The 24489-nt window shown below is 37.9% G+C and overlaps 5 protein-coding genes across 5 annotated transcripts; 3 read left to right on the top strand and 2 right to left on the bottom strand.

Annotated features, from left to right (window-relative positions):
* The first annotated feature begins 2917 nt into the window (after positions 1–2917).
* Positions 2918–10430, top strand: LOC130727775 (purple acid phosphatase 2-like). The gene is made up of 9 exons (XM_057579018.1): positions 2918–5399; positions 5604–7331; positions 7452–7655; positions 7750–7861; positions 8225–8454; positions 8649–8787; positions 9005–9225; positions 9406–9527; positions 9635–10430. Exons 2-9 carry the CDS (start codon positions 7149–7151, stop codon positions 9834–9836), a joined length of 1413 nt encoding a protein of 470 aa, XP_057435001.1. The 5' UTR covers positions 2918–5399; positions 5604–7148; the 3' UTR covers positions 9837–10430.
* Positions 10431–10512: 82 nt separating this feature from the next.
* On the top strand, positions 10513–12128 carry LOC130727774 (uncharacterized). The gene is made up of 2 exons (XM_057579017.1): positions 10513–10817; positions 10912–12128. The coding sequence occupies exon 2, from the start codon at positions 10924–10926 to the stop codon at positions 11896–11898; it is 975 nt and encodes a 324-aa protein (XP_057435000.1). The 5' UTR covers positions 10513–10817; positions 10912–10923; the 3' UTR covers positions 11899–12128.
* A 1193-nt stretch (positions 12129–13321) lies between these two features.
* LOC130732222 (dehydration-responsive element-binding protein 2A-like) lies at positions 13322–15426 on the bottom strand. Its single transcript, XM_057584324.1, has one exon. It carries the CDS (start codon positions 14655–14657, stop codon positions 13824–13826), a length of 834 nt encoding a protein of 277 aa, XP_057440307.1. The 5' UTR covers positions 14658–15426; the 3' UTR covers positions 13322–13823.
* Positions 15427–17355: 1929 nt separating this feature from the next.
* On the top strand, positions 17356–20336 carry LOC130727772 (cysteine proteinase COT44). Its single transcript, XM_057579015.1, has 5 exons — positions 17356–17881; positions 18756–18991; positions 19121–19261; positions 19334–19768; positions 19930–20336. Exons 1-5 carry the CDS (start codon positions 17443–17445, stop codon positions 20008–20010), a joined length of 1332 nt encoding a protein of 443 aa, XP_057434998.1. The 5' UTR covers positions 17356–17442; the 3' UTR covers positions 20011–20336.
* Positions 20337–22437: 2101 nt separating this feature from the next.
* Positions 22438–23680, bottom strand: LOC130727773 (uncharacterized). Its single transcript, XM_057579016.1, has one exon. The coding sequence runs from the start codon at positions 23524–23526 to the stop codon at positions 22633–22635; it is 894 nt and encodes a 297-aa protein (XP_057434999.1). The 5' UTR covers positions 23527–23680; the 3' UTR covers positions 22438–22632.
* Between the last annotated feature and the right edge of the window lie 809 nt (positions 23681–24489).

Raw genomic sequence — 24489 nt, 5'->3', positions numbered from 1 at the left:
TATGTTTACCTCCACCCAAATTAAACCCAAACTGAAAGTAGTGGGCACTTGCTACCTACGGGAGAACTGTCAAAATTCTCAGCCACTCACACAGCCTCATCCAAACCCGCCAAGCCACTGGGCACGAAAAAAATAAATAAGAGATCATTTCCTCCTCGCCCATACACAAACCACACGCAATACCAGAGTTATCAGGAAGAGGGCGGCAAGTGTCTAAGAGTATTACAAGTTTTTAATGTACCATTTAAGGAAGATTCCTCCGAAAGACAACTTGCGTATGATGGTGATTTGCATGACAACATTGGTTATACTAATCCATACAAGGCCCCCAATGAAAAACCTTAATTCGGTAATTGCCTGATTTAGGATTATTAGGTATACAGGTTGTTTATATATAGGTTGTGCATTGATATTGGTCATGTTGACCACCGCCCTCCGCCAACATGGTTCTCACATTAGTATATGTTTCTGTGTTGATGTGGTTTTTAGGAGACATAATTCTAGAAGTAGAAGTGAAGGTAACCGCATTTCTTATTATAGCATTAGGAGGTGTGTGTTTTGTAATGGTAGCCTTGTTGATTTTCTTTGTAATTTCGTTCTTCATGTGGAGGAAGTGCGTGAAAAACACACCAAATAACACCAATGATTCCTTAAATGGTCTTCCGACCAAGTAGTTTTAAGTATTATAACTATAACAATGAGTTAATAGTTTGACAATGCTTTTAGTACACACTTCCAGTTCAGCTCATCAATTTCAAATCTTCAATGCTTGAACCAAACTAATCATCCTCAGTTTGACATTTGTTTGATCTGAATGGTGAAAAAATCCAAACAAACTTAATTGGTTTGATTTATCGGTTTCGTCACATCGATATCATCTTATAAACACTCCTATACGTGTCCATGTAAAAGGTTAAGATAGCAACCGATTTTATTCTTTATTGTTCATCGCCCTAGGAGAAACTTATCGGCCTTCATTCTTCAGTTTTGTAAAGTTTTTTTGAAAAGACTTGGGAGAACAATATTTGTAAAGAATATTGGAGTTTTTAATTGATTTAGTGGTGACAAAAAACTAGAAGTACTTCTTTGAGCATTTTTTTTAATTCTTACTCATTTATTTACTTGTCATTATTTCGCGGTTACTAACAAGGGGTTTTGGTGAGAAAAGAAACTTTTTAAATGTTTTTTAATCAACAACGTCTACCTAAATACTCCATCCGTTCAAGAAAGTTTGTTGTTTTGCACCATTTCTCAATATCCCAAAATGTTTGTTGTTTTAGAAAACCAATGCATTTTTTGCTAATTTTTTCCACCTCTACCCTCATTTAATACATTTTCTCTCACTTATCACCTTTCATATTAACCAACCACAACTCTTCTCTATTAATTACATTCTTCTCTATCTAAGTATAATTTAATAGTTGCACATCATACTAGTAAAATTAAATAAGGGCAATCTAGTCAAATTGTGCTATCAATAATTGTTTTCTTACTCTTTGTGCCACAACCTTAAACTACAAACTTTCTGGAACGGAGGGAGTAAAAGTTTGTTTGTGATCCTTTCCTCTTGTAACAAAAAAAAAACTAAAAGTTTGTGAATTGTTTCGACTTTCGAGACACAATTTAACTCCATTTTTTGTGTCTCTATGACCATTTCGATCTCCATCTTGTTTTTACTTGCTTCTTATAAGTTCTATGTTTGTATTTACATTTCCTTATATATCTTGGGGGTTATTTTATTATTATTGGGGATATTTAGGCTATGTTTGGCATGTTTAGCTGAAAAGCTAGCTGAAAACTGAAAAGCTAGCTGAAAGCTTATAAGCTAGCTGATAGCTGAAAGCTGATAAGCTAGCTAAAAGCTGAAAAACTACGTGATTGAAACAAAAGTGTTTGTTAAAACTAGTTGTTAAACAAGCTGAAATTGTAAAATGACATAAAAGGACAAACTTGTATAATTATTTTTATATTTAACATTACTTTATTTTCACATTAATACCAATATGATATTAATATTAAAATTATTATCACTTTAAATATTTTTATTAGCTCCAGCTATTTATCATCTTAAAAATATAATATTAATTTTTATTTATTTTTATTAATATAATATTTATAATACTTGTGGTGTGCAGCGGTGTGGCGGGAATGGTGGCGGAAGCTGCATACGTAAGTGTGAGGGGAAAATATGTTTAGTGTTTTTATGAATATAAAAGGGTAATAGTAGAATTTATATAAAATAATAAAGATAAAAATGAGAATAAATTTAATAAGTTATAAGCTTTAAGCTATAAACTACCTGAGATAGCTTATAGCTTAAAGCTTTTAGATACTAAAATAAGCTCCTTCACCAAACACTTTTGAAGAGTTTTTAAGCTAGTCAAATAAACTTTAAGCTAGTCAAATAAGTTATAAGCTAGTGTAGATATTAAGAGGTTATAACTAATTTAATGATTGCTTAATGATACTCCCTCCGGTCATATTTATAAGCAACAAAAAAAAAATTCACATAGTTTAAGAAATGTAGTTAAACTAGGTAAAATGCATTAAATATGTCTTGAATCAAAATAAACTTCCAAAATTACCCTTTGTTATTAATGTTGGAAAGTGAGAAAGAGAGAGAATAATTAATGAGACACATTTTACAAGTTAGAATTAATAAGGGCATCATTGGAAAAAAATAATTAATATAGCTCAAACTTTCATTTGGTTCTTATAAAAAGGACCAAGATTTTTCTTCTCTTTCATACTTATAAATAGGACCGGAGGGAGTACTTCATTCTCAGAGTTATGGTTGTCTTTTGGATAGTGCCCTTTAATTAGGCACTTTGGTGCAAAGTGGTTGGATTTTTATTCTTGCATTCGGCTATTCTCTACATCAACCTCCTCTTTACTCTAAATTAATTGAACACAACTCATTTAGTAGATACATCATACTCCAAGTTCTACACATCTTGCTTAGTGAACTTACAAGATAAGACGCTCCCGTCGCCGACCTTTGTAATAAGTTAACATAAATTCATCTACAAATTCCTCCCAAGTCCTAAGTCCTAATTAAGCTAGCTAAAGAGGATTAAAGTAATGAGGATAATTTTTTTTTTGTTATAGCTTTGTCCATTTTCCTTGCATGTTTGCCAACAAAATTGTAACGTGGCCGCACTAGATTTTTTTTCTCCCCTTTCAATTTCTTGGCAATCCAAACACTTCAACTCCTCAGTCCTCACTCTGCAGTGCACTCTCGTTTCTCCCCCTTTTCCCAGGTCATCATGCATGGCACCGGTGGCAACAATGGCGACGGCGACGGCGACGGCCCTAATCGCCCAATTCCGGCTGTTCTTACTGCCGCCGAGCAACAGGCTAAGCTGACTGAGGCTACCCAACTTCTCGTCCACCGCGGCTTCCCTGCATCAATGTTCACCGTTCACAATCTCAACGACCATGGCTACGAGGTTGACCAATTTCTCAACCTAATCAAACCCTTGTCATCGATCCAAGACAATCTAGAGCTAGCGCACACTCTGCTCCTCGCTGCGCCTAGGTACTGGTACGCCCCTGATTTGGCTACGTTCCCTAATCTCATCAAATTTGTAACATGGCTTTGAAACTGATGCTGGCCGAGCCAAGCTCAACGCTCAGCAGAAGAGTCGGGACCTCAAGGGTGGTTGTGGCGGCGGCGGTGGTGGTGGTGGTTCTATGTCATCAACCGACGTTGCTGTTGTTGTTCGGATGCAGCTAACTGATTACACAGCCTCTCAGAAGAGGCTTCGCGATAAGTTTGAAGCTGAGACGAGTGAGCTGAGACGGAAAATTCGAGTATTGGAGGATGAGATGAAAGCTGAGCTTGAAGGGTTGCGTTCGGGATTCTCAGTTTTGGCCTATGGCTTATTATGAGCCTCCGACGCAAGCTCAGGTTGAGGTTGCTGCTTATGATCTGTATTTGCGCGATGCGCCGAAGAAGAATCTTAGCTGCATTGCTAGGGGTGTTGAGGGTTATGCCAAGTCTCTTGAGCTATTTGGTTGCATTGCCCGTGGGCAGCATATGGAAAACTGGATTAATGAGGGGGACCGCAAGAAGGTCTTGATGGATTATGGTAAGCGGAAGGCGCTCTATCTTAAGCGCATTGGAGAGACGAAGCAAGCTGATAAGCTTCGTAGCTTGGTGTCGGGTGGAGAAGAGGCTCTTAATGCAGGCGGGACGCAGGGTGGCAGCCCGGATGATCAACATAGTCAGGTCTGAGTTCGAGGCGGGTCATTGGTGAGGGTGAGATAATCAAGTACTCAACATGCTGTGGTTGTGAAATTTGTTAATTGTAGGTGGACTAATTGGGATTGACTATGTTCCTTGCACATTTGGTCTTACATAGTCTAGTAGGTAGTGTTCCTAGAGATAGCATAATCATGAAAGCGCACAAGTTACATATTTGAAGTGCGATATCTGCGATATCTGTTTAGGGATGTTTAATCAGTTTCTTATTTTGTAAGATAGCTAATTTGTGGTTTAGTTCAAGTTATGTCAGTTATGTTATTCATAGAGTGTGTTTGTTTTAACATTTTCATCAGTTAGCATGAGTTACTAAGGCTGAAAAACTGTTTCGATGGAAAAAGTGTGTTTTTACTGAATGGAACTTGGCTCTTGGATTAACTAAATGTGCTTTTACTTTCATTTCATCTCATGTGTAACCAAAACATTAGTGGGATACTGGGATTCTGTTCTAAGTCAGTTTCATTACATTGTATATTAGATGTAACCAAAACATTCTCATAGTCAGTTGCTTTTAGTGAGATTCTGTTTTAAGTCAGTTTCATTACATTGTATATAAGATGCACAAAAAGTGAATCAGTATTGCAGCACATTTTGCATTTTCTCCCAATCATAATATGGTATCAGATGACAATCCTCTCTATCATAATTCTTCTCTTCCCTAAATCATCCCTACTCTTATCTCCATCATCTTGTTCATTCATGTTCTTTCCTCCAATCTCCATCACATTCTTATTAGCATGGGAGTAACCCAAATTCTAAGAATATCTTTAATATTATAAATACACTTGAATTAGTTGCTTTGGTCAGTGTTATGTACGGAAACATGCTATATGCACAACTCAAAATCACAGAAGCTGTCTACACAGTATTTATGTTGATTTGTGAAGATACAGATTTTCATTTTTATCTCAAAGTAAATACACTCGTCAATATAAATGGCTTGAAAAGGAGCTGCGCAAGGTGAACAGAACAGAGACACTATAGCTTGTTGTTCTGGTACCATTGCCCAGCATATAACAGTTACATGGCTCACTATATGGAAGGGGGGACAGTCAGAGTAATGTATGAGAAGTGGTTTGTGGAGTGTAAAGTGGGTGTTGTATTTGCTGGTCATGTCCATGCTTATGAGAGATCGGTAAGTTATCATTTTCTTGTTGTCCTTTACATTTTATTTGTTATATCCCAAGCAAGTGTATTCACTGCATCTACCGAATCTTTGTGCAATGTATTATGATAGTGGTCTTTTATTCTTACCATTTTATCATGATTTTCATTCAAATATGGGTTTTGTTCTTTCTTTGTTCAATAGGTGCTTACTATTGTTCTTTCCATTCAATAGGTGAAGGCTACGGTGCCAGAGTCTACCATGTTGAGCATCGCTGCATCGGTGTATAAGCACAATATTGCAAATTTATCCATTAAGTAAACGGTAATTATGAATGTGTCACTGTCTTCTTGCTCACAATCTGGTCACCTGCAGTTGCCGGAATCTTCAAAGCCGTTGTGCCCCACCGCAACCTCCTCTTACTCCCATATGGTACCACTACAAGCTCTCTTCATGTTGTCCCTCATCGGCCACCATCTCATCTCCGAACCCTCATCCCTCCGGGCTCCGGCTATCACTGTAAAGTGTAAACTCAACCCCCGACAAACACCCATTGCCAGCGTCCCACTCCTCCCCATGTGTCGGTTTGTTGCGATTGTTTAATGACATCGAAACACCATTTTGCAATCGTCTTTATCCTGGTCTGACGGAACCCTGGACAAGCAAACCATAGAGTCATCCCTTGAGATCTACTAGTCTTGCCTGAGGTCTTTTTTTTTTCCTCTTCGAATTCAGTTTTCTCATGATCACTTTTTTTTTCTTCCAAAAATCCCAGTTGGATTCTTGTTTAGTTTCTATTTATTAAAGAAATTGTATCCTGTCTGTGGCTAAATTGGCCCTTGAATATTTCAATGGCAATACTTCACATTCCCTACAGTCCAAGATTTTGCAGAAAAGGGATGAGATTTTCATCTCCAAATTCATCAAAACTTGCTCATAAAGTTGATGAGGTTGATTGCAATGTAAAACTCTCATGTTGTTAATGGTATTGAAGGAAGAAAGTGGTAAAGGAAAACATCTGGGAGTAGTCCAACGTTGCTTAGAATGGTGAAGCGTGGGTGATCCCAAGGCTATATATAGATCTCAAACTTATTTGTGTTTTTTTCTTCTTCTTATGCTCTTCTTTTAGAGCATTGTACTATTGTGAGATGTAGTTAATTTTTTGCTTTGTAGAATGTTGGTGACGGTGGTTGGGAGTGAAGTGTATGTGTTGTAATAATCTTACGGTGTTTATTCTTGAGTCCTCAGTTTTTACATATAGTTGTGATTTTACTCTGATTTTAGAGGTTCCATATTGATTATCTTATAGCCTGGGAGGTTGGGAAGTGTGAGTTGAGACGGCAAATTCGTGTGGTTGGAGGATGAGATGAAAGCTGGGCTTACGCGAGCTCAAGTTGAGCTTGCTGCTTACAATCTTTACATGCGTGATGCCCAGCAGAACCTTCTCTATCTTGCAATACTTTGGTGGAAAGGCATAATAGTATTCGATGATTGATCTAAGTTTGACTGAGGTTTGAGCCTCTCATCACATCTTTGACCCGTGGCACGTGTTTGCTAACTAGCGTTTCCCAGCTGAGTCCTCTCTTCTTCTCGTCCCTACTTTTTTTATTGGTTGCTGCGTGGCACTAGCATATTCGAACCAACTCTATGAATATTCCTACTATTGCCACGCCAATCTGTCCTGCTAAAAAAAATCTATCCACAGGACTATGATCTATGAGTATGCAATTGTATCTAACTAGCTAGTGCTAAACTGAGATTGGAATCAACAGAAAAGAGATGGGATTCATCTGGCATGGCTATGCTCTTCTTCTACTTCCAGCCTTGGTTTTTATTAGTGAGATATGTTTCTGCATGGGTGGAAAAACCAGCACTTTTCTTAGAAATGATTATTTATCGTTGGACATGCCATTAAACAGTGACGTGTTTCGTGTGCCTCCTGGTTACAATGCTCCTCAGCAGGTATTATAGAGAGAGGATAAGTAACCAAGTTCAATCTGTCTACACTTTATATATGCTGCTTTTCTCAGCTGTTGTTAGAATTTGTTTCCTAATTTCTGTTAAGGATGTGGGTTTGGAAAGGTGCACATAACACAAGGAGATCATGTGGGGAAGGCTGTGATCATCTCTTGGATTACCCCTGATGAACCTGGTTCAAGTACCGTGATTTATTGGGCCGAAAACAGTAGTGATTTCAAGTGGCAAGCTGATGGGTTTTTCCTTACCTACAAATACTTCAACTACACCTCTGGTTACATTCATCACTGCACTATTCAGAATTTGGAGGTGCTGTGGAGCACTTTCCCTCAGTCTCACTTTTTAAATTACCAGCTATTTTGGTAACAAATTATCTTAACCTGTTCTCAATTCAAATGCACAGTTTGACACCAAATACTACTATGAGGTTGGAATAGGGAATACCACTCGCCAGTTCTGGTTCAAAACTCCTCCCACTGTTGGCCCAGATGTTCCTTACACATTTGGTCTAATTGGTAATTAGCTCTTTCTCCTGCAATGAATTTTGTTATCTACTTCTTTGCTTAACCAACCTGACATGTTGTGGCAGTCAAATATGTTAATTTGATGTGACTAATTGACTTGTTGTATGTTTGGATTAGCTTCCTTTTCCTCATAGTGCCCCCGTTACTAGAAGTTACTCACATAAGCTTCAATCTAGAATTGATTTTGGCTTTAAAATTTCCAAACATACACTATTTTCCTTACTCATTTGGTCTAATGTAGTCTAGTATTCCTTGAGATAGCAAGATCATGAAACTGCACTAGTTTACAGAAATTGAATTTTTTTGTCAGATATATAGGAATCTTACCCTTTCAGCCATATTATCAATTAGCAGGGGATCTAGGCCAAACTTATAATTCCAACACCACTCTTACCCATTATGAACTAAGCCCAGTGAAAGGCCAGACAATACTGTATGTAGGGGATCTCTCTTATGCAGATGACCATCCATTTCATGACAACAACAGATGGGATACTTGGGGAAGATTCATTGAGAGAGTTGCTGCCTATCAGCCTTGGATATGGACTGCAGGGAATCATGAACTTGATTTTGCTCCAGAACTTGTATGTCTTAAATACTTGAGCACTTTATAAGTTGTGTTAAATTGGAGTTTCCATTACTTGTTATTGGAATTGCTTTATTTATATAGAAGGTTTCTTTTTGTGATGTTTATACACTTTAGTTTTGTGCTAGAACTTCTACTTTTTATGCAAAAGCTTCAATAATTTTATTTAAAACAAGGGTTTTTATACTGCAGGGTGAAACTAGACCATTCAAGCCTTACACTTCTCGTTACCATGTACCCTACAAAGCATCAAATAGTACATCTCCATTGTGGTACTCTATCAAGAGAGCTTCAGCATACGTCATTGTTATGTCTTCTTACTCAGCATATGGTACTATTTTTCGTTTTGTTTTTCAAAACTTGCTAGTATCTTTTACATATGTGAGTTGTGCAGTGAGATATCTATTAACTGATATTTAATCAGTTTCTTGTTTTTTGTTAGATAGCCAACTTATGGTTAAGTCTGGTTATGTCAGTTATGTTATTCAAAGTTAGTTGCCCTCTTGATTTGTGAAGATGCAGATTTTCATTTTTCTTTTTCCTCAAAGGTAAATACACTCCTCAGTATAAATGGCTTGAGAAGGAGCTGCCCAAGGTGAACAGGACAGAGACACCATGGCTTATAGTTCTCATTCATTGTCCAATATATAATAGTTACAAGGCTCACTATATGGAAGGGGAGACGGTTAGAGTAATGTATGAGAAGTGGTTTGTGGAGTATAAAGTTGATGTTGTATTTTCTGGTCATGTCCATGCTTATGAAAGATCTGTAAGTTATCACTTCCTCATTGTCCTTTACATTTTATTTGTTATATCCCAAGCACTTGTATTCACTGAATCTACGGGATCTTTGTGAAAATATAGTGGTTCTTTTATTCTTAATATTGAATCATGTTTTCCATTCAATTTTAGGACTCTATAAGCTACTGAAGTGAAAAGTCTTGTGCAGGAACGTGTATCAAACATTGGATATAATATTGTAAATGGAATTTGCTTACCCATCAATGACCAATCTGCCCCAGTTTACATAACGATTGGAGATGGAGGAAATTTAGAAGGATTGGCAACTGCGTGAGTATATTAGCTAGCTGTAAAATTGATCTCTATGACTTTATTTTCTTGCTGTTACTTGTTCAAACTGCATAGTGTTATTATTATGTTGTGTTTCAATGCTGCAGTATGACTGAGCCCCAGCCAAGATACTCTGCGTTCCGTGAAGCCAGTTTCGGGCATGGGATTCTTGAGATAAAGAACAGAACTCATGCCCGTTTTGGTTGGAATCGTATTCAAGATGGATATGCTGTGGAGGCTGATTCTATATGGTTGCACAATAGACACTGGAGCCACCCAAAAGAAGTATCTCTTGCTGCATTTCGGTAGAATAATTCAGTGCAACTAGTAAGGACTTAGTTGTTCTGGTTCAAACAACCTAGTGTAGTAGTGTCTCTCTCGTTTCAAATATGTTACACTGTCGTATGAATGCCGTGGCATGTGATATCAAGAAAAATGATGGTTTGGTACTTAAAAGGGAAGTGATTGAGAAATGAGGTGAAGTAAGTGAAAGATGTGATAAAGTAATGCACTAGAGAAAAAAAAGGGACATAAATGAGGGATGAAATTAGGCATATGTCCCCATCTTCTTCATCGGATCATAACATCATTTTGTTAACCACCACAACACAAATTGCGATCCTTCATAACTCCTCCATTACCTGCGCAAACCTCCTTCCTTCACGTACAAAACCATCACCGCCATTCTTCTTTGGCTTAAATAAGTTTTTGGTCCCTAACCTTTACCATATTTTGGTTTTCGTCCCTCGCCGGAGAAAAGGTGGGCTTTAGTCCCTAACCTTTGCCAAAATGTTCGGTTTTCATCCCTCCGGAGCTCTGGGTCAACACCGGAGCTCCGGTGGCCCATGTGGCAATGCCACATGAGATTAATGAGGCCAAGTGTTATTTTTATTTATTTTTTTAATAAAAAATTTAAAACCCAAAAATATATCATCTTCATCTCCTCCCTATGATCTTCATCATCTTCTTTATTTTTTAACCATAAGGTCATGGGTTTGATCATCACCCATGTGAATGAAATACATATTATGGTCAACCGCTTAGTATGAGCATCCCTGACAAAGAAATTAGTTATTGCTGTCAACAATAATAATGAACTCCCCCAAAAAAATAATTGTTTCCTGACTTTCCCAATTCTCATAATGAAATTAACGAAAAACACGTTCATCTAGATAAAATGTGAAAGGTTTCATTTTCTGCAGAAACACAATGTGAAGTGGGAGAGTCATTTCATTACTCTTGGGTCTTGACCCTACTTAATGCTTGCGGTGGGAACTCCAAACGTTTCAAGTAACTCGTCACTCTGTTATATAACCCCGCTCATTCTCGTTCTTCATGATTTCACTCTCCATCTATCACCTTCGTTTCTGCCCTCTTTTCACAGGTCACCTCCATCATGTCCAGCACCGGTGGTAACAATGGCGACATCGACGGTGCTAATCTCCAGGATTTGGATGTTGTTCCTTATGCTGAGGAACAAGCTAAGCTAACCGAGGCTACTCAACTTCTCGTGCAATGCGGCTTACCTGCGTCTATGTTTACAGTTCACAATCTCATCCAAAACTACTATCTGGTTCACCACTTTCTGAAGCCAATCAAGATGTTATCGTCGATCAAAGACAATCAAGAGCTTGCACGCATTCTCAGCCTTGCTGTGCCAACTTTCTGGTCCTCCCCTGATTCAGCCACGATCCCCAATCTCATCAACTTCGTTGCATGGCTCAAAACTGATGCTGGCCGCGCCAAGCTCGGCGCTATGTATACGCAGAGGAAGCTGGAGAAGCAGGGCGGTGATTATCTCTCCATACCTGACGTTGCTGCTGTTAGGATGGCCAATAACCAGGTAACTGATTACACAACTCGTCAGAAGAGTATTCAGGGCGAGTTTGAGGCGGAGATTAGCCGGTTGAAACGGCGAATTTCTCTGCTGGAGGATGAGATGGAAGCTGAGCTTGAAGTGCTGCGCAATCGGTTTAGTCCTATGGCTGATTATGAGTCTCCGACGAGAGGTGAAGTTGAGGTTGCTGCTTATGATCTTTACATGCGTGAAGCGCAGAAGAAGAATTGTAGTTACCTTGATAAGGGGGATGAGGGTTATGTGAAGGCTGTTGAGTGTTTTGGTTTGATTGCCCGGGATCAGCATATGGTGAAGTGGATTCGCGAGGAGGATCGTGATAAGGTCTTGATGGATTACTGTAAGCAGAAGGCTATCTACCTTGAGAGGATTTGGGACAAGAAGGCAGCTACTAAGCTTCGTAACTTGGTGGTGGCCGCGGGTGGAGAAGAGGCTCTTGATGCTCCTGTTGTCCATGAGTTTGAATTTGAATTGCCGGAGTCTTCCCAAGGCATTCGGAAAAGGAAAGGTATGTGAGTGCGTGCCCCGACTGGGGGTGGTTGTGAGTTTTAGGCGGGTTATTGGTGAGGGTGAGATGGGGGAACTATAAACAATGATTTTTGTTATCTGCTTTTTTGCTTAATCAAGTACTCAATATGCTGTGTTTGGTGAAATTTGTTAAATGGATGTGACTAATTGTAAGTGACTATGTTCCTTGCACGTTTGTTCTTATATAGTCTAGTATTCCTTGAGATTGCATAATCATGAAAGTCTACAAGTTACATATTTGAAGTGCCATACCTGTTAAATGATGTTTAATCAGTTTCTTGTTTTTGTTAGATAGCTAAGTTATGCTTAAGTTTTGATTATGACAGTTATGTTATTCATAGTTAGTTTCCCTTTTTGTAGTTATTCAGTTAGATTCTGTTTTAAGTCAGGTTCACATGTTACATTGTATATAAGATGCACAGAGTGAATCAGTACTGCATCACATTTTTCATTTTCTCCCAATCATAGTATGGTATCAGATGACAGTCCTCTCCACCATTTTATCCCAATTCTTCCTTTCCCAATTTGTCAACTGGAGTTTAAAAATGACTGTGGTCCATACAGATAGATACCCTTCTTGAGTTTTCCCCAACCTGAATACTCAAGACAAAAGGCATTCACGTAGTTTTGCAATTCTGAATGCTTTTGTATCTTCTCAGTTCAAAGTTCAAACTCTTAAATGACTATTCCAACAAGCTTGCTCTTGAAAAAATATTCACTATTAACCCTTAGGTAATTGCAAAACATCTCAAAATGCTCTTTATCATACATATATTGCCTGACATATCCCCAACAATGAACTGCATGTGAGAATTTTCTGTACTCTAGTTTCACACTTTTTAGTTTTACTGCTTGGCTCAACAGTCATACCTGCCCTTCAGCCACCTTGCCTCAATCCCTTTGGCACTTTGAATTTCTCAATTGGATTTTCATTAACTGGAAAGACACCAAATTAGATTCCAGGCAACACTTAATCCAACTAATCCATTTTTTACAGAAGCTCATTCTGTAAGTGCAACCAACTTATGCTTTTCCAAAATCAATTTGAAAGTACAACAAACTTTTTTCTTATTCTTATCATTGTCTACTTCCTCATTTGCCATCACTAGCTACCTGCTACCCCATCTCACATGTTCCTCCCGTACCAAAGAAAACTGATTTTCGTCTATGATTTTCCAATCACTTTCCTTAACCTATCTGCAAGAACTTTTGCTGTAATCTTGTTAATAGTAACCTATTTGGTAACCTTACACTTAAATCATAAGAGTAGTACAAACCTCAAACTGGGAATGATGGACATCTAGAATCTACAAACTTTGAAGGGAATCTCTACCGTATGGAAAAGAAAAGAAAATTAACAACTGACCCCATTAAATGACTAATGGGATCAACTCATGAGAATTCTGAAGATGATCAAATATCCCAAATATCAAACAGGATAAAAACTACCTCAATGATACACACTATACTATATTATTATATTATTTATATCATATATAATATGTACAAGTACATAATTTATTCACATATGAAACACAAGCTGCACAAAAGCAAACCTGAACTATTTATAATTGACTGAGAGACCCACTCCTTAACCATTCACCCCATCCCTTAACTATGTCATGTAATATTTACTGTAAGAGAAGAACCACTAGAAGTTCCTAAATAACCATAGCATCATGGCCTTCGACAACCTTAAGGTAAACACTATATTATATATCTATACCTCTATCCTCTCCTAAGTACTCTTATGCTCTATATATAATTATATAGACATACTTGATACACACACACACATATATATATATAGACACACACACACACAATAGCGAATTCCAAAGCATTAACCCAGACGGCATGAGAATTCACAGGAAAAGTGATGCTGAGGTATACTTGGATGGTGGAGGATCATATTACATGTACCATGGAGTCTGTAGAGGATCCCAGGCACTATCATCTGCCAAGTTCCCCGTTGAAGCCTCTGGATTAATCATAGGAAAATCTAGGGACATGGCAGCTTCTTCCCATATGGAATCATCAAAAACTGGCAAGTCCTCATTCATTGGCATTGAATTATCAAAAACAGGATAGGACTGCTCCTCTTTCTCCATCACATTTGCATAGGATTTTTCCATTTCATGAGGCACTTTCTCCATCACATTTGCATAGGATGTTTCCATTTCATGAGGCATTTTCTCCATCACATTTGCATAGGATGTTTCAATTTCATGAGGCATGGGCATGGTATCCGAGGGAAGAGACACGATGGAGTCAGTGTATATTGGTCCAGCTCCAACTTGCTGAGAAGAGACCATGGAAACTGTTGGATTAGCATTGATACCAGAACATGTGGCCATGTCCATGTTGTGATAATGATGAAGAATTTGAGGCTGGTTTTCCATCTGAGTACTCCCAGATGAAAATGGTGGACAATGCTGAGAAGATGATTTCCTTAGCTCTGGTAGATTGAGCTTGGCATCTGAGCCATAAAGCTTACGCGCGGCCGCATCATAGGCTAAGGCGGCATCATGAGAAGTCTCAAATGTTCCGAGCCAGAGGCGTGCACCGCGATTGGGTTCACGGATTTCAGCAACCCATTTTCCCCAAGTCCTCTGTCTCACACCCTTGTAGGTGCAGCTCGCGTTCTCAGGGCCTCCTTTACCTCTCATGCAACCCTTTCTGGAGCTCGCTTGAGCCGTCTTCTTCAACTTCTTTCTCGCCTCAATCTCCATGTTCGATTTCAGCATCGTCGCGACTGGTTAATTTGGGCATTTGGATGGGGGCTAGCTATTTATTTATGCTGCCAAATAAATGAACCTGAAACGTGGCCCGCGGCGGGTGTTACTCTGCTACTTGGCATGATGAACCAGACAGATCGTGTCCACTATGAGCCTCACTGTTCAATTCTCTTATACACACTTGGCTTCTGCTTTTGTTCGCATATATACCAGCTAGGTGGAAGCAAACAAAATTCTTGTTTTGCTGAATTTTCTTTTTAGAAACAATTTTTTGGGATGGGTGAGATGAATGCAGAGTCATAAAAACAGAGGAAGAGAAAAACAGGGTCTCTATACATTGTTTTTGCCATAATAGTTTGGATTTTGATACATAGTCATTTACTATTGGATGGTGTCACTATGAGGAAACGGTTGAAGATAAGTCCTACGGGGGTTTCAAAACTGTGCACATGAAAATTAGCAACTAAGGTTTCATTCATACTTGGGAAGAAACAATCCCAGGTGTTTGAAGGGAAGGACTTGGGAATCAGTGAATAGTAAAAAGGAAAAAACAGAAACGTTGGAGACATCACAAGTACCAAATGGGACACAGGTACGAGATTATCCAAATTGATCGCCATTTGCATACCCTCTTTGGTATTGTTTTTCAAGGAGGTCAATACTCAAGAATTGTAAGTGTTCATTCCATCTATGTTCACAAAATACAGAAAACATCTCATTATAAGAATAATATATGCATAGAATTCTTACATGATATTTTGCTTTTTACCTCACTCACCTGTTCAGAAACAATTGTATGTCTATCTCATCAATATATTAATTGAAAGCTTTAGAAACCTTCTAAAGAAAGCAATACAAATCTCGACAAATCAGGCATCACCACAAAATAGCTACAAATCAACCTCCTTATTAACACTTTGTTTGGCCTAAAATATCAGCAAATTGATTACATTCCTTAATCACATGAACAACATCAACACAATGTATTTCTTTCTAAATATAGGCAATCACATTTAATATATTCATTATTTCGTTTCTTCACCTATCCAAGTGTGAGTCATGAATCACTTTCAATAATGACATTTTTCAACCTGAGGATCATCACATTAGGCTAACAAGAGCAAACCATAAGTGGATTGAACACTATATCTTTCAGTCAAAACCTTAAGACATTGAGTGTATGAGTCATCTCACTTATAAAGTGATCATTACTTCTCTAATCATCCAATGTGGGATTTCTTACACACACTTGACATCCTAACAATCTCCCCCTCAAGTGTTAGTCTATCTCAAGCGGAAAACCTCCAAATAGTTGCACCGTCGTTGGAGCTCCAGCAACTGGACATGCCCCGCCTAGTCACCACTAACCATTATCACATTAACCATCACCTCGGATACCACTGACGGCCCACAAGAGGATAAAATTCTAGGGGATCATCACATTGGGCTAACCTGAGAAAATCACAAGTGGATTGGACACCACATCTTTCACCCAAAGCCTTAATGAGCACTTTATAAGTGAGATACCTCATACACTCAATGCCTTGAGATTTCTGGTGAAAGATGTGGTGTCCAATCCACTTGTAGTTTGATCTTGTTAGTCCAATGTGATGATCCTCTAGAGTTTTATCCACTTACAGCCAAATATGAGGTAATATGTGAGAGGTATAACATAAATGATGGCATAAATTGAAGAAAATGTGATAATTAGTCTTGCATCTTTAAAACAAAAATCATTTTATAAAACATGTGATAAACTAAAAGAACAATCGTTTTGAAATAGAGGGAGTAATACACACAATCATTGTACATCAATAGGTAAACTTTTTTTAACCACATGTTCTAACGTGGTGGGTAGCTCACCTTGTCCCTTGATCATGAGGTCGCGAGTTTGATATTTGTCTATGTAAATGGTGCGCATTTCATGGCCAGTTGCCGCTTGATGCGACAATGTGAGCACCTACAAGAGAATTAGTCATTTCGGTTGGCGATAGATAAGTTGTGCGCAAAATATAAGTAAACTTTGAGTTAAATATGTTTTTGGTCTCTTTAAAACAATGAATCGTTGATTTTTGTCCTCCGCTAATTTTTTCATTGATTCTAATCCTAAAATAGCTTATTACTCCTTCCGTTCCTATATAACTGACACTTTAAGGTTGTTGCACAAGTATTAAGAAATAGCAATTAATGTTCTTGTTTTATTAAAATTACTATGTAACTTCCTAATATATCTTTTATCTCTCTTATTTATGAACAAAATTTAACTAAAAATAGTGTCAGTTATTTTGGAACGAAAGGGAATATTGATTTTACCCTCTCCATTAATTTTTGTGGGCATTGTAACGGCCACAAAATGAATTGAGGGATCAAAATCAATAATTCATTATAAGGGTTGTCTAAATGACTCATGATAAAGTTTGGGTTAAATAACTTATCATCCAATCACATTAGAGATAAATTAGTTAGAAATAAATTAATAAATAAAATATAGAAATTCTAACTCACTTATCTTCAATGTGATTGGATAATGAGTTATTTAACCCAAACATTATCATGGGTCATTTAGACAACCTCTTATATTATGGAGAGATAAAAAAAACATGTGATATGAGATGTCGTGGAACAACTGGATCCTAGAGTAAACCCACATTTATTACATGGTTTCTTGTTAGGATTAGCTGGGTTGTAGAGATCCATATAAAATGGGGAACTAGTTCAAGTTCAAGCACGCCTCTAATCACACTATTTTATTTTTAAGGAACCCAACCCAAAACTCCGCTATCTCCACAAAACCATGACTCGTGTGTGTTGTTCCTTTCCACACTTTCTCCTTCTCATTCTCCTTTTCGTTTTCTCGTCCTTCTTGTCCTCCTCTGCTTCTTCCGACACCTCTGAACTCTTCGAAACCTGGTGTAAGGAACATGGCAAAACATACTCTTCTGAACAAGAGAAACACCACAGGTTCAGAGTGTTTGAGGATAACTATGCCTTTGTGGTCCAACATAATCAAATTGGGAACTCCAGTTTCACCCTTTCGCTAAACACTTTCGCTGATCTCACCCACCATGAGTTCAAAGCCACTCGTCTTGGCCTTCCCACTTCACTGCTTAGATTCAAACATGCCCAGAATCAACAAGGCTATGATTATGTTGATGAGTACAACGAGGTTCCTTCTGAGATTGATTGGAGAAAGAGTGGTGCTGTTACTGCTGTCAAAGACCAAGGAAGCTGTGGTACTTGCTTTCTACTCATTACCTTTTTCTCTATAAAAAATAACTTTTTTAATATTGATATTTGATTTGATAGTCTTTCAATTAAATATCTATAGTTTATATGCAAAAATGACAAATATTAAATATTTATAGGGAGCTAGAGGGAGATTTAGTTCACCTCTAATATGACAAGCTACTATGGTCTTGTTAGCTGATTCTGTAGTCTTGGAATTAGGTTAATGTTTGTTGGAAATTTTTGTCCAATTTTTCCTTTTGATTTTGGATCTCAGTTGGGAGAAGGAAATCACTTCTATGAATACTAGTGCAATGATTAAGTAAAATGCAATAATAAGAAGATATTAAGGTTAAAAGTAAATGAAAGCATATAAAGAATATAAGTGAAGGAAAATTAATCAAACTGAATTGACAATGCTTGAAATGAAAAGGATTGATGACTTATAGTAACTCATCTAATCCTCTTATGTAGGAGATATGTAGGGTGTTTACAAATGTAGACCTTTATTACATTGTATAAACATATACTTATAAGAAAAGATCCTAATAAAGTAATAATCAAATTTTCCACCTAATAAACATGTGTCGAAATATATAACTAACATTTTATTCAATAAAAACTAAATAACATATTAGTAATTTCCAGCAATTTCTCTTGATTATTGATTGTTTAACCACCTCGACAACTCTCATGCTTTTGATTGTTTTATGATACTATTAACTCTAGCTTTTCAAGTATGTTCTTGTCAAAGATAAAATTATTTCAAATCTTGGTTGAAATAATTGTGGTAATTACAGTTATGTAGACTTCTAATTATCACACTGTGATATGTAATGGTATAATTCAGTAATAACTGTAGATTTTAAACATTGTGTATAGGTGCTTGTTGGTCCTTCTCAGCTACCGGCGCTATTGAAGGTATAAATAAGATTGTCACAGGTTCTCTTCTAAGTCTTTCAGAACAAGAACTAGTAGATTGTGATACAAGCTATAATGACGGTTGTAATGGAGGACTCATGGACTATGCATACCAATTTGTTATTGATAACCAAGGGATTGATACTGAGGAAGATTATCCATATCAAGCTCATCAACGGCCGTGCAATAAAAACAAGGTCTTTGCTTGTCTTTTATCACTCCACTTCCAAAATATTAAATAGTTATGCTTGTAAAATATGTGGTCTTGTTTCTACTTTTTTGTTGATCTGTAGAATTTTCACCTTTTTTCTACATCTAATCTACAGTTAAAAAGACGCGTTGTTACAATTGACGGTTATATTGACGTTCCCTCAAATGATGAGAAAAAGCTACTAAAGGTTGTTGCATCCCAGCCTGTCAGTGTAGGCATATGTGGTAGTGAAAGGGCTTTTCAGTTATACTCAAAGGTTTGTTCCACTATCCGATATGAGTACCATTTTTTCACCAAATAAAGGTTGATGATCTTACTTCTGCATTAGGGTATCTTCACCGGACCATGTTCAACTTCTTTGGATCATGCCGTGTTGATTGTAGGATATGGTTCTGAAAATGGAGTAGATTATTGGATTTTGAAGAACTCATGGGGAACTCGTTGGGGAATGAACGGTTACATTTACATGCAACGAAACACTGAGAATTCTGCAGGGCTATGTGGAATCAACATGTTAGCTTCATATCCAACCAAGACGAGCCCTAATCCTCCCTCCCCATCGCCCCCAAATCCCACAAAGTGTAATCTATTTACTTACTGTTCAGCAGGGGAAACATGTTGTTGTGCTAAGAGCCTTCTTGGAGTAATATGTTTAAAGTGGAAATGCTGTGGATTAACTTCTGCTGTGTGTTGTAAGGACAAGCGCAGCTGTTGCCCTCAAGATTATCCTGTTTGTGATACAAGAAGGGGTCAATGTCTTAAGGTTCGTATGAACTGCCTCTTACTGATTCTTGTTATCAATTAATGGTCTAATGGTGCGCCACATATGTTTAATTATGCATGAGTTTTCAGATCAACAATTTTAAGCTGATTAATTTGTTGCTAGCTGCTGTTTATTCTAACTGATTGTGTGTATACTTTCAGAAAGTTGCAAATGGGACGATCACAATGGCATCTGATAGCAAAGACCCTTTCCATCAGCCCAGAGGTTGGAAATCTCAATGAGGATATTATGTTTTATATAATCCATTTGTGTTGTGAAGTCTTGTGGACTGTTGGTATTATGTTTGTATTACTGAGCCATTCTATTTCTAGAAGCCAACTATGGTTAGAAAGGAAACAAATTATATTGGATTGTGTAGGGAAATTGATAGGGTAGAGAATACACGAATAATCCGAATGTAATGCCAGGGAGAATACATTTATGTTTTGGTATGTATTCCTCCCTTTTCCCATATAGTTATATCGTGTTGTCTCATGAAGACAATTCTTGTAATGGAAAATTATATGTATGAAACTATTTTACATGATATGGTACGAATTTTTAATTACCATTTTATGATGTTCTATTCTTGTCTTATTTGGATTTCTTATTTATTTTTAGAAAGTAAAACAATTGTCCTACTTAAGTTTTGTATTGTGTGGGGAGGAGATGCAGACAAAAAGAAGCTTCATTGGCTTGGTTACTTAGAAAAAAATCGCAGGGCGAACTTGGCTTTAGGAGCTTCCAATCTTTCAATAAAGCTTTGTTGGCTAAGCAGTGGTAGAGATTAGATACAAAACCAGAATCACTCATTTCTGGAGTGTATAAGGCAATATATTATTCAAATAGAAGTTTATCTGAAGCATCTCTTGGGTTTCAGCCTAGAATCATTGAGCAAGGGTCTGTCTGTCGCAGCTTGGGATCCACATTCAACAAGGGTGTGATATTTCCTTCAAAGATTGGTTAACTGATATGATTTCAGTGCTACCTGATGAGACTAAATATGTTATTTCCCTTGGCAATGGCAATATGGAAGTGCGGAAATGCTTGAGTCTTTGATTCTTGGAAGATGAATGAACTTCACCACGTCAATTCTGCATCCATGGTGCTGTTGTAGGACACACCTGTCCAACAGCCTCAACAGCAGAACTCTCCCCTGCACACTGGTTGCCGTCGAGGAATGGCTATATCAAGGCCAATGTAGATGCTTCTGTAAGAGAAAATGTGGGTACTGGCTTAGGTTCTATATTCCGAGATGGGAACGTTAATACATTGGTAGCTGGCTCAAAATTCTTAACGGCAGTTTTTGAAGCTTCCATAGCTGAAAGATCTGGGTCTCAAATGGTTCATACTTCTGGCTCGCGATCTTGGCTTCCAAGAGGTGGAAATAGAGACTGATTGTCGTATTCTTCATCAAACTTGGCTTAGAAAGGCATCTCACAACAATTACCGGGACATGCTAATAAGTGATTGCAAAGTTGTTTGGTCTTATTTTAAGTATTGCAACATTATCCACTGCAGAAGAACAACTAATGTTGTGAATGATTTTATTGCTCATTTAGCTTTTGATTTTCATGATAATGTTTGGGTTGAAACTGATCATCCAGATTCATTCCGTTTTCATTGAACATGTAAAACTCTTTGCAGTTTCTGAGGTTTCAGATTCTTAATTTATCTTTCCAGAGCTTCAAACAAAACAAAAAGTTACGTATTGTATTATGTTCGATTAAATTGAGATAAAGACATGACATTCCAGATAATGCCTACAGAAACCGTCTCGAGTCCGTCATTAGACCGCGCTCTGTTTTATTTCCAGTTAGTTGGTTAGTTATGCAGTAGTTGCTCATGTCAGTTCATAAATTCAGTTAACATGTTCCATTTTAGCTCACATTTGTAAATTCTGTGCTGTGGTTTGTAAGATAGGTGAAGAAGGGATGAATGATCGAGTTCATTTCAATTATTAACCGCAATTAGCAGCCTTGTATGATAAATAGGTGAAGAATACAAACCAGAGGGGAAGAAAATCAGGTAAACAATGACAGAAATCCACGGAACTAGAGTAGCATACTAGCATAGGCTTCGGCCCGATGATAATTCATTCCATTGTTTAACACTGATTTCAATCAGCCGGTGACATTGAGCAAAATATGTTTTCTTTCTCATCCCAAAGGATTTGGTTCCTGTATTGAAACGAATAATGCACATTCAAAAAAAATCAGCATTCTAAAATAATTTATCTACTTAGTTATAAGGAGTAATCCCATTTATACTGGCTACAAACATCATCAACACAGGACTTGCCTTAGTAGAGGAAATATAAATTCTGGTGTGCAATGTTCTTCTAAAACAGAATATGCAACTGATGTCAAACAGAATAAATGATTTCAGCAAAGCTGATTCAAAACTGGTTAGGTGGAACATGGAATCCTAGCCTGTACAACTTGATAAATTGATTTGACTCATAAGATCCATTGCATAAAGCAACTACTTTACATTCTCAAATCTCAATCACTACATATATTCCCAACTGGAGGAGTTCAATGTTTCCTGATTCCATGCAAAAAGCAAACACCATTACAGCAGTTCACAATAACAAAATGGAGGAGTTCAATGCAGCAAAACACAGTTACAGCACTAAGAGTTCAGGCAAGAAAATGCAAGAGAATGAGTGAAGGCGAAGCAATCGTTACTTGTTGTATCGGCAAATTGTATTGCTATAATGTATCATTGTATATAAAATGCACCCAAAAATAAAACTAGAGGACATGATCAAGCATATGAAAGTAGCTAAACATGATTCAAGTATCCAGTTGGGTAACTACAGTATACAATCGTTAACCACACTATTCCATTCCATTCTCCAATCAAGACGGAGAAGAAGAGGAAGAGGAAGAAGATGAAGAAGAAGAAGGGAAAACATCATTCACAGCAGAAGCAGCAGAGAGATAGTTAAGCGTGTTCTTCAATGTCTCCTTCTCCCTCACCAATCTCGCTGCAGTATCCTCCAATTCAAGCAGAGCCTGTTGCTCTCTCGGCGCGCCTTCAAACGTGCTTCCAACGAAGAACGAAAATGGCGTCGGGAACAAGTTCCTCCTCAAATCCCCAACCTCCTTCTCTGGTTTCCCACCCAACCGATTCGATAACCGAATCACATCCTTCATATACGTCTCCACCTCGCTCGCTAACCCATCCAGGTCAAGGTCCGCGTCGGGTGAAGGTCTATCCTCGAGCCATGTGACCTGAGCGACCAGGTAGGGTTTGGTCCGGACGAGCTTCGTCACGCGGAAACGTTCCTGGCCTTTACAGATCAGGAAGAATCGGTCATCGACGAGACGCTCGTGCTTGATGACCTCGCCGACGCAGCCGACCTCGGCGGTGCCGGTGACGGCGTCGGTGTAGATGACGCCGAAGCGGAGATCGGTGTGGAGGAGTGTGTGCATCATGATGCGGTAGCGGAACTCGAAGATCTGGAGAGGGAGGATGGCGCCGGGGAAGAGCACCAAAGGGAGTGGAAACAGAGGAAGCTCCACCACGTCGTCGGACCTCGGGGAGTCGGTGTGATGCTTCTCCGAGAAAGACGAAGCCGAGCACGTGAGGTTGCCGCCGCGGCGGCGGCGGTGGTGGTGGAGGACATGAGTTGTTGAGGAGGATGGGAAGTTAGGGTTTATGGAGAGTCTGGTGGGGTTTTGGCAGGGTTTGTGAGATAGAGTGGAAGATGATGGAGGTGAAGGGATAAGCTGTGGTAGTGTTAATGCCATTTCCAATATGAAATTTTAGAGAGAGAGAGAGAGAGAGAGAGAGAGAGGATGAGAAGTAATCAGAGAAAGGAGGTAAGTTATTGTTTGGTTCCAAAATGAGTCAGTAGTCACTTGGCAGCTTCAACATGGTGGAAAATCTGGTGGTTTCAAGTACCAACCAGGCAATGTGGATGAGATAATGGTGTTTAAAGAGTTCTTTGTGGTTCTGGATATTCCACGTGATTATTGAGACTGTAAATTATTATTTTTTGTTAAAGAGGATTATGTAATTTAGAATCATAATGCTGGGTGTAAATCAAAATTATACATTAGGATATTATTTTTTTGTATAAACTTGAGTTCACTAGGCCCATTATTTCAAGGATTTGGAGGATTGTGCACCATGTGGGATATAGGATATGGGACATAGCAACTTGGAGTTCATTAGGCCCATAATTTCAAACTCATCCTGATTGTTTTCTTTTACTGTGTTTGTTTAGGGTGATTTTGCCAGGAAGGAAAGGGGGTGGGTTGGAAAATAGCTGGAAAACTCAATTGCTATGTGTTTGGATAACCCATGAGAAGGTAAAAAGGCATGAAAACTGACAAATACAGTACATGACAGTTTTTTTTTCTTCTCAAAGATGCAAAGAAAACGGAGGGGACGTGAGAATTTACTTGAAAACACAACAATGCCCCTATTTAACTTACTGTACGTCATATGCAATATTATTATTCTTATTATTCCAATTTTTTCCATTTCCAGTTTTTTCCATTTTCTAAAATTATTTTTAAATCCAAATTTATCAAAAAATTATCTGAAACATATTATTTCAAAATAAAATAAAAATTATATTCTATAAATAAAAATGGTTATTTAAAAAAATACTTAAATTTTGAAATGTGAAAGAATTATACGTGAGGGACAAAATAGTAATTATATATCACACTTATTTTTATTATTCTTACTTTTCCTTTCATTCT

Source organism: Lotus japonicus, chromosome 1 (assembly GCF_012489685.1).
Source record: "Lotus japonicus ecotype B-129 chromosome 1, LjGifu_v1.2".
NCBI lineage: Eukaryota > Viridiplantae > Streptophyta > Magnoliopsida > Fabales > Fabaceae > Lotus > Lotus japonicus.
This window is presented reverse-complemented; position numbering and strand designations above follow the sequence as displayed.